The 10475-nt window shown below is 38.7% G+C and overlaps 1 protein-coding gene across 2 annotated transcripts in view; it reads left to right on the top strand.

Moving 5' to 3' along the window:
• Positions 1-319: 319 nt before the first annotated feature.
• METTL10 (methyltransferase like 10) overlaps positions 320-10475 on the top strand; it is a 34153-nt gene continuing 23997 nt past the window's right edge. For both annotated transcript variants that reach the window (XM_008579913.1, XM_008579912.1), the window contains exons 1-3: positions 320-429; positions 1578-1643; positions 2142-2256. In XM_008579913.1, the coding sequence (XP_008578135.1) occupies positions 320-429; positions 1578-1643; positions 2142-2256 (291 nt within the window). The remainder of the gene's footprint in view (positions 430-1577; positions 1644-2141; positions 2257-10475) is intronic.

Here is a 10475-nt window from a genome sequence, read left to right as displayed (position 1 = left end):
GCAAGTTTGGATAGAGTGGTGTCGGCTTTAGGTATTTACTGTCAGCCGTTTTCCAAAATTCAATACCTTGAATGGTCTCTTACACACAACAGTTCCCCAATACAGTCGCCCTTGGACCTCGACGCCTGGGGTGCGTCTGAGGCGTGCTAGAGGGCGCAGGGTGGGAGGTCCGGCCCGCGCCCCCTTGCTGCCCCAGAGTCGGTCCAGGAGCAGTAGAGAGGGCGACCTCCCGCCGCCTAGAGGCGCCAGTCCGCACATCCGCTCTGCCCGTGCCACGTCTCTATGGCGGCCCTAACGGCAGTCCAGGGCGCCAGGCGAGATGAGCGCGGGTGCTGACGGCAGCGGCGGCGCTGCGGCCGCGGCGCGGTCCCGAGAGGGCAGTCCAGCGGAGGACGGCTTCGTCCCGTCGGCGCTGGGAACCCGAGAGCAGTGAGTGTGGCTCAGGGGAGGGTGAGCGGGGCTGCCCGGCCTGGGTCCCAGGGAGGGAACGACGGGGTGGAGGCCCGGGGGCCGGGAAAGCCTTGGGGGCGTGACGGGGGGGAAGCCTGAAGGGCCGCCTTGGGGGAGGTGACGCGGGGTTTACGAGCTGGCTCGTGGGGTGCGGGATGGGCCCTGAAACTCTTGGCTCTTGGGGAGGCCTTTTGGGGGTCTTGAACCCGAGAGACAGGCTTGCGGGGGCGGGGCTGAGGAATAGGGCTGGTGGGCGAGGGTAAGCGGCCGGGGGAGAACGGCCGGGCCAGGGAGCTGACGAGGCTGAGGGGACAAGGGGTGGGGACGTGGGAGTGGAGAACGACCTGCGGAGGGAGCGAGGACGTAGCGGGTTATCGGGGGTAAGAGAAAGTGATCTGACCTAAAACAGACGCTCGGGAACTATCTAATGAATTAGTAGATTAGATGGATGCGTGAGTGACTTTGGGGAACGGTTGGGATGAGCGGTAACTTGGAGGGGTGACAGGAAGCAGGGATTCTAGAGGGATGAAGTAGGAAGAGAAGGCAGACGGTAGAGGGGAGCATGCTTCAAAGGATTAAGGGAAAACTTAAGTGGAGGGCTAGAAGACAGGAAGCGGCGGAGACAAATGCACAGGAGAGAGACTGGTTTAAGACTTAAATCTTAAACTTAACCTTTAAGAAGATCTTTTCCTTGTTGCGTTCCACAGTGAGCCGTCACTGTACTGGTAGAAAATCCTGTGTCTGAACGCTTGACACCAAATGTGTGGTAATTGCTTCAACAGTCAAGTTTTAGACTTCGATCTGGGATTTAGAAATCTTTGAGCAAATGTCTCTCTCTCTCTCGCTAATACTTATATAGCGTGTGTTATGCCTTAGGTATTGTTCTAAGTGCTTGACATGTATAAACTTGTTCTGCTTGCCCACGTCTTTCAAGGATGTTAAGAGATTGAGCTATGTACGCTTATTGATAACACTAATAATATTTTACGCCTCTGAAATAAATTGCTCTGTAATGGATTAGAATAATAGTTTAATTCAATGTATTGAATTAATACAGTGTAATTCAATGTATTGGATTAATACAGTTTAATTCAAGAGTCTCAATTTGTGTTTCATTGTTTACATAGTTGGGATGCCGTCTATGAGAGAGAACTGCATACTTTTCGAGAATATGGAGATACAGGAGAAATCTGGTGAGTTAGGGAAAAAAAATCGAATTATGATCCAGAAGATTGTATGTGTAAATTTTTAAAGAACTTGTACCAAAGAAAGACAACTTAAAAATCTTGGGAACCTTGGACTGAGACTGGCTTAAGCAGGTAGATTTAAACTATCTCCTCTTTCTTCTGGTGACCCAGATTTAAATTTGATCAGAGTATTAGGAGATTATTTTTGTCCTATAGTTGTCCTTTTTTAAATAAGCTATAAAATTTTGAGCTGCCGACATGTATAAATGTTAATGCTTATGTAGAGAAAATTATTCATTAATATACTGACCTTTCTGTTCTGTTCTTGGAGGTGTTTTCTCCTAAATAACAATAGAAATGAAGCTTAAGCAGTCACAAATATTACTTCTCACTTTAAAAAAAGACTCAGTTGGGCATATGGTGTGAACAGATTAAATAGAATATAGCTATAACTTTTGCTCCATATCCCTCTGTCATTTGATTAATTGATTCTGTTTCTAACAGGTTTGGAGAAGAGAGTATGAATCGACTAATAAGGTGGATGCAGAAACACAAGATTCCACTGGATGCTTCAGTGCTCGATATTGGAACTGGAAATGGTGTTTTCCTGATTGAACTTGTTGGTACTTTTAGTATCCATGTATTAGCCAGATTTTAAAATGAGATTTTTAAAAAGTGTTGCAATTGAGGATACAATGCATTTTTTTTTTTTTTTTTTTGGTGGCTGTTGGGTACGAGGATCTGAACCCTCCACTTGACTTTGGTGTTAACACCGAGCTCTAGCCAACTGAGGTAACCGGGCCATCCCCTAACTGTCTAAATATAAAAAGTAAAGCAGTCATACCACTTACTTTGAGAAGTCACGTGTGTTCAAAAGGGAGGCTGCATGGATTGTGAGAAAGCACTAAATGAGAAGCCAGGTGATCTGAGTCCTAGTCTTGGCCCTTCTGTCTATAGCCTTGACCTTGAGCAAGCCACTTAATTTTTCCCAGAGAATGGTTTTGTCTAGGTAATCTTTTTTGGTATTTTCTAGCAGAAAACATAGTCTCTATGTACAAAAGGATGATGACCTTTTGCAATTTTAGTAGGACATACATACTTTATCTTTGGTGAACATATAGTTTGAAAAGAGCATTTTGTCCTTGGAACTAAGTTTTGGTGCATATTTCACTGCTAGCTAAACTGTCACTGTCGCTGTAGTGTGCTCACTGCTGTGCTACGTGAAGTGGAGGAAGTGTAAGACTTACGCTTAATCCTGGATGGCTTTACAGTCTAATTTGTAAGAATATATACATAAGAGTGAAATTGAGCGATGACCACATGTCAAGCCTTATGCTAGGCACTGGCAACGTGAAAATTCAGACTTTGTGCTTGAATTATCCATGATGTAATAGAGGATGCACTGACATATAGATAGTTACATTATAGCTTGATGTGTGGGATAATAGAGTGTAGATAATACTGAGTGTAGAAAAGGGAATGATTAACTTTGGGAAAGTGGGATAGGGAAGGGTCTTGGAATTAATATCCAAGTTGGGTAGAAATTTCTGGGGCAGTGTGTGGTGAGTATGGGTGAAGTATAAAAAGGGAGGAAACAATGTCTAAAGGAAAGAAGGCCAAAGCAGCATATCATGTCCTGGACCTATAAATACTTTGGGAAATTGGAATATAAAGTATATGTGAAGGATGAGGATTAAGTTAAAAGTAAAAACAACATCATTTTTTGCCATGCTTAAGAGCTTAGATTTTGCTGTTAGGCTTATGGGGAGCCATTAAAGTATTTTAAGCAGTGGAATATAAATAGAAAGAGTTGTAATAAACTTTTTTGAGACATTGAGGAATAGCATATGTACATTAAAGTGTATAAATTAAAAGTGTACAGCTCAATAGATTATCACAAAGTGAACACATCCACATAACAGTTACCCTGGTCAAGATGTAGAATGTTACTGAACTCTAGAAACTTCACATGAACTGCCTACCAATCATTACTTCCTTTTCCTCTCTAAAAGTAACCACTATCCACTAACCACTAACCAAAATGAGTTTTAGCATTATAGATTAATTTGTCTGGTTTTGAATGTATAAATGGAACTCTTTAGCATGTGCTCTTTCTGATGTCTTTCACTCAACATTCTTTTTTTTTTTTTAAAGATGACCGGTAAGGGGATCTTAACCCTTGACTTGGTGTTGTCAGCACCACGCTCACCCAAGTGAGCTGACCAGCCATCCCTATATGGGATCCGAACTTGTGGCCTTGGTGTTGTCAGCACCTCACTCTCCTGAGTGAGCCACGGGGCCGGCCCTTTTCACTCAACATTCTGTGAGATTCATTCATGTTGTTGCTTGTAGCAGTAGTTCATTAATTCATTAATTTTCATTATTGTGTAAGGTTCCTTTGTACAATTATACTACAGTTTTATTTATTCAGCTGTTTACCTATAGATTCTTTTTTTTTTTTTTAAAGATGACCGGTAAGGGGATCTTAACCCTTGACTTGGTGATGTCAGCACCACGCTCTCCTAAATGAGCTAACCGGCCATCCGTATATAGGGATCTGAACCTGTGGCCTTGGTGTTATCAGCACCACACTCTCCCAAGTGAGCCACGGGCTGGCCTTTCTTTTGGGTTTTAATAGTTTACTTGTAGAGGCTAATGATTTATTCTCTGAGGCAATAGTTTGTAGATTCTTTTAGATTTTCTACACACATAATTTCATACACTGTGGATAATGGCTCTTTTTCTTCCTTTCCAATCCTTTTTTGTCTTTTTCTGACTGGTAAGGGGATCGCACCCCTCTGCACGGTGTGGTCCGCACCACGCCCAGCCAGCGAGCGCACCGGCCATCCCCATATAGGATCCGAACCCACGGCCTCGGCCTCGGTGCTACCAGCGCCGCACTCTCCCGAGTGAGCCAGCCACGGGGCTGGCCCCCTTTCCAATCCTTTATGACTTTTTCCCCCTTATTACACTGTCTAGGATCTCCAGTAGAATTTTGAAAAAAAAGTGGTGATAGAAGGTGTCCTTGTCTTTTTCCCTTTCCTAGGGAATGCTTTCAATATGAGTAGCAGGTATGATGTTAGCATGTGTTTGTTTTGTAGATAACTCTGTATCAGATTAAGGAAATTTCCTTGTATTCCTACCTTGCTAAGAGAGTGTGTGTGTGTTTCTTACAAATTTTATCAAATGTTTTTCCTGCATTGAAAAAATCATATGATTTTTCTCTTTTAGTCTGTTAATTTTGGATAATTACATTGCTGCGTTTCCAAAAGTTAAGTGCATTCCTGGGATAAACTCAACTTATACAAGGGTACTTCAAAAAGTTTGTGGAAAAATAGAATTGAAAGATTAAACAAATCTTTCCATGAACTTCTTGAAGTACCCTTGTATATATCACTAGATTCAGTTTAATATTTGTTTAGGATTTTTGTAACTTTGTCTGTGATATAGATTGTCCTTTAATTTGCTTTACTTATAATACCCTTCTCAAGTTTTGGGTGTCAGGTCATGCTGGCATCTTTAAATGATATTCTGCTTTTTAAAATTTTTAAGATTGGTGTTTTTTTTTTTTTTTTTAAAGTTGACCGGTAAGGGGATCTCAACCCTTGGCTTGGTGTTGTCAGCACCACGCTCAGCCAGTGAGCAAACCGGCCATCCCTATATAGGATCCGAACCCACGGCCTTGGTGTTATCAGCACCGCACTCTACCGAGTGAGCCACGGGCCGGCCCAAGATTGGTGTTACTTTTTCCTTAAATGTTTGTTAGAGTTCACTGGTAAGACCACCTAGATATGGAGTTGTTTATGGAAAATTTTTTTTTCTTTTCTAATGTGAACTTATTAAATGAAATATGGATGTGGAAAAGTGAATGTGTCATAGGTGTGAAACTTGTAGAAAATGAACATCTTTGTGTTATTCACCAACCTGATCAAGAAATAAAACCTTACCAGCACCATAGAAGCTCCTTTGTGCCCCCTCCCACTCATTCCCTTCTAAAGGTAACCACGTTTTGACTTATGTCGTCATATATTAGGCTGTTTTTGATATTAACTGTAGTGGTTTCTCATTGTGGTTTTAATTAGCACCAGGCTCTAACCAACTGAGCTAACCAGCCAGCCTGAAATTTAATTTTTTATTAGCTTATTGCTAGTATATAGAAGTACAAAAGATTTTTATATTGATCTTGTATCCGGTAAGTCACATATTAATTTTCCCCTGGCAGCTATTTATCTTTTCTCCATTAGCAGTTTTATGTTTTTGAGAATATCCTATAAAATGGAATCATGCAGTATATAACCTTTTGAAATTGCCTTCTTTCACTCAGCGTGATGCTTTTGATGTTCATCCACATTTTTGCACATGTCAATAGTCAATACTTTTTATTGTTGGGAAGCATTCAGTTATGTAGATATATTACAGTTTATCAGTCTACTTGTTGAAGGATGTTTGGGTCATTGCCAGTTCTTGTCAATTATTAATAAAGCTGTTATAAATATTTGTGTACAGGTTGTTGTGTGAACATAAGGTTAATTTCTCTAGTGTAAACATATTTAACTTTATTAGAAACTGCCAAACCGTTTTCCTAAGTGGTTGTATCATTTTGCATTCCTGTATTTTATATGCATGCAATGTGTGATAGTTCTAGTTGGTCTTTGTCCTTGCTAGCACTTGGAATTGTCAGTATTTTTGTATTTTAGTCATTCTAATATGTTTATAGTTTTATTTAATCATGATTTTAATTTGTATTTTACTAATGGCTAATGATGTTGAACATGGTTTTCATGTGCTTATTTGCCATCTGTATATCCTCTTTGGTGAGATTACTATTCAAGTTTTTCGCCCATTTTAAAATTGGTTGTTTGTTTTCTTACTGTTGAACTTTGGGACTTCTTTGTGTATTCCAGATAGAAGTCCTTTTCCTGATATGTTACTAAAAATGTTTTCTCACAGTTTGTAGCTTTTCTTTTTATCCTCTTTTCAGGATCTTTATTAGAAGAAAAGCTCATGATTTTAATGAAGTTCAATTTGTTTTTATTTTTTTGCTGGCTGGCCAGTACCCCCTGACCTTGGTGTTACCAGACTGTGCTCTCACCAACTGAGCTAACTGGCCAGCCTAGTTCAATTTGTTAAGTTTGTCTTTTGGTGTCATGTCTAATAACTTTTTGCTTAATCCTTTCTCTCCTTTTTCCCCCCCTAAAAGTTTTATAGCTTTGTAACTATAAATTTGGATTGTTACATTTTGATTTATGATATGATCCTTTTTGAATCAATTTTTGTATAAAGTATGAGGTTTAGTTTGAGATTTTTTTTTTTTTTTTTGCAAATAGATGTCCCATTGTTCCAGTACCATTTGTTGAAAAGACTGTTGTTTCTTCATTGAAATTGCCTTTTCATCTTTGTCAAAATTGATTGTCCATATTCGTGTGGGTCTATTTCTGACTTTCCATTCTGTTTCATTGATGTATATGTCTTATCCCTTTGCTAATACTACCCTTAATTAATGTAGCTTTTTTTTTTTTTAAGTAAACCTTGTTGTTATTATTTTGGTAGCTTGGCTGATACAGGGATCCGAACCCATGGCCTTGATGTTATAAGGCTATGCTCTAACCAGCTGACCTAACTGGCCAGCCCTTGCTTTTAGTAAATCTTAAAGTTGAGCAGTATGTTTCTTTCAAATTTATTCCTCTTTCAATATTGTTTTGGCTATTATAATTCTTTTACTTTTCTAAATAAATTTAAGAATCAGTTTGTTTATATCTACAGAAGAATCCATACTGAGAGTTTAATTGGGATTGAGCTAAAACTATACTTCGAGGAGAATTGATATCTTTTTATCTTGAGTCTTCAGTTTATCAACATGATCTCTCTTCATTTATTTACATCTGCCTTGATTTCTTTCATCAGCATTTTGTAGTTTTCAGCATACAGATCCTACACATATTTTTTAACGTATACCTATGTATTTCATTTTTTTGGAGCTATTTTAAATGGTATTGCTTTTTGAAATTCAGTTGCCAATTGTTTATTTCCAGAAATATGGTTGATTTTTGTTTCAACCATATTTGTATTGTTGATATATATGTGTTGGACCTTATTTCCTGCAACCTTGCATTTATTAGTTATAAGAGTTTTTTAGAGGGATTACTTGGAATTTTCTATGTAGACAATCATGTCACTTGTGAATAGGGGAAGTTTTGTTTCTTCCTCTGCAATATTTATGCCTTTTATTTATTTATTTTTCTTGTCTAATTATACTAGATAAGCTTCCAATACATTGTTGGTGAGGAGTGTTGAGGGGATATTCTCGCCTTGTTTCCAATCTTATGGGGAAAGATTTTTCACTATTAAGTGTAATGTTACCTGTAAGATTTTTTTTAAGATGCCCTTTATCAGGTTGAAGAAATTCCCTTCTATTTACAGAATAGATACTGAATTTTGCAAGAAATACATTTTTGGAAGTTTTTTTTTTTTTTGAAAAAATTTTTGAAAATTTATTTTGAAAAAATGTTTTGGCATCAATGGATATATATGATCAAGAGATTTTTCTTCTTCAGATTGTTAATATGGTGAATTATATTGATTGATTTTCAAATATTGAACCAGCATTACATTCCCATAATAAGCCTCATTTGGTCATAGTGTATTATTCTGTTTATATATTGCTGGATTCAGTTTGTTAATATATTGTTGAGAATTTTTGCGTCTATGTTCATGAAGGATATTGGTCTGTAGTTTTTGTTTCTTGGGCTGTCTTTATTTGGTTTTGGTCTCAAAGCTGTGTTGGCCTCATAAAATGATTTGGGGAGTGTTCCCTCCCTTTCATTTTTTAAAGAAATTGTGTAGAATTGTTATTTCTTCTTGTGTGTTTGTTTGATAGAATTTTCAATGAAACCAATTATCCTGGAGAGTTTTTAGTCTGAAATTTTAAAATATGAACTCAAAGCATGTGCTCTATGATAATATTGGGGGACCTGAACACACCTTTCAGCATTGGACAGATCATTTAGGCAACAAATCAACAGAATAACGATTATTCTTTCAGAGGGAGAGAAGAAATCTAGGGTTATCAGTGGTGGGAGGGAGGAGGGAGAGGGGGATAGGGAGAGATTGGACAAGGGGCATAAAGAATAAGTCCAATTTGTAACAATATACATACTAGTAATATTGATTTGATCAACATATGTCAACATTGAATCCCCAAAATATGTATAGTCAGTTATGATTCAATTAAAAAAAAAGAATTCAATTTCTTTAATAGTTATAGTAGTATTCAGGTTATCTATTTCATTTGAGAAAGTTTGCATAGTTTGTGATTTTTGAGGAACTGGTCCATTTTGAGTTTATATGCATAGAGTTCTGCATAGTTTTCTCTTACTATTCTTTCTTTTTTTGGGGGTGGCTGGTTGGTATGTGGATCCAAACCCTTGAGCTTGGTGTTATAACACCACGCTCTAACCAACTGAGGCCAGCCCTCCCTTACTCTTCTTTAATGTCTGTGGGATGTATAGTGATATTCCTGTCTTTCATTCCCAATATTAAAAATTTGTATCTTCTCTTTTTTCTTTGAGTGATGCTAGAGATTTGTTATTATTTCTTTGTTTTTTTCTAAGAACAAGCTTTTTTGTTGACTTTATTTTTATGTTTTCAATTTTGTTGAGATCTGCTTTTATTTTCATTCTTCATTTTAATTAATTGATTTCGCTCCTTTTCTTTAGCTTCTTTTTTTTTTTTTCCTTTTTGTCTTTTTTCGTGACCGGCAACGGATCGCAACCCTCAGTGTCGCGCCCGTACCGGGCCGGGACCGGCCACGGGATCGCAACCCTCGGTGTTGCCCCCGCCCCTCACTCAGCCAGTGAGCGGCCGGTCTGTATGTGGGATCCGAACCCTCGGCGGGAGCGCCACCGCGCTTCCCAATCGGCGCACTATAGCAGTGCGCCACCGGGCCGGCTTCTTTAGCTTCTTACAGTGGAAGCTTAGATTATTGATTTTTCTTCTTTTCTCATATAAACATTTGATGCACTGCTGCATCCTACAATTTTTTTTTTTTTTTGGAAGCTCCCTGGTTTAGGGATACAAACCCTTGACCTTAGTGTTATAACAATGTGCTCTAACCAACTGAGCTAACCAGCCAGCCCTCAAATTTTGATATGTTGTATTTTTATTTTCATTTAGTCCAAAATATTTTCTAATTTTCTTCTTTTACCCATGGATTATTTAGAATTCTGCTGCTTAATTTTCAAGTGTTGGGGATTTTTCTGTTATCTTACTGTTAGAGATTTATACTCTTAATTCGACAATGGTCAGAGAACATACTTTGTATGATTTCAATTCTTTTAAAGTTGTTAATGTTTGTTTTATGACCCAAAATATAGTCTATCTTGGTGAATGTTTCATGTGCACTTGAAAAATGTGTATCCTGCTATTATCGGGTGGACTGGTCTATAAATGTTAAATAGATCCAGTTGTTTGATGGTATTCAGTTCTGTATCTTTTTTTTTTTTCTTTGTCCGTTTTGAGACCAGCCACACCGCGCTCAGCCAGTGAGCGCTGTGAGCGCACCGGTCATCCCTATATAGGATCCAAACCCGCGGTAGGAGCGCTGCTGCGCTCCCAGTGCCGCACTCTCCCGAGTGTGCCACGGGCTTGGCCCATCAGTTCTGTATCTTTGATGATTTTGATTAGTTCTATTAATTATGGAGCTAGGAGTGTTGAAGCATCCGACTATAAATGTGGGTCTGTTTTTCTGTTCATTTTTGCTACATGTATTTCAAAGTTCTGTTAGGAGCATACCCATTTAGGATTTGTGTGTGTGTATGTGAGAGAGAGAATTGATGAACT

The sequence above is a fragment of the Galeopterus variegatus genome, unplaced genomic scaffold (genome assembly GCF_000696425.1).
Source record: "Galeopterus variegatus unplaced genomic scaffold, G_variegatus-3.0.2 Scaffold1982, whole genome shotgun sequence".
NCBI classification, from domain to species: Eukaryota; Metazoa; Chordata; class Mammalia; order Dermoptera; family Cynocephalidae; genus Galeopterus; species Galeopterus variegatus.
This window is presented reverse-complemented; position numbering and strand designations above follow the sequence as displayed.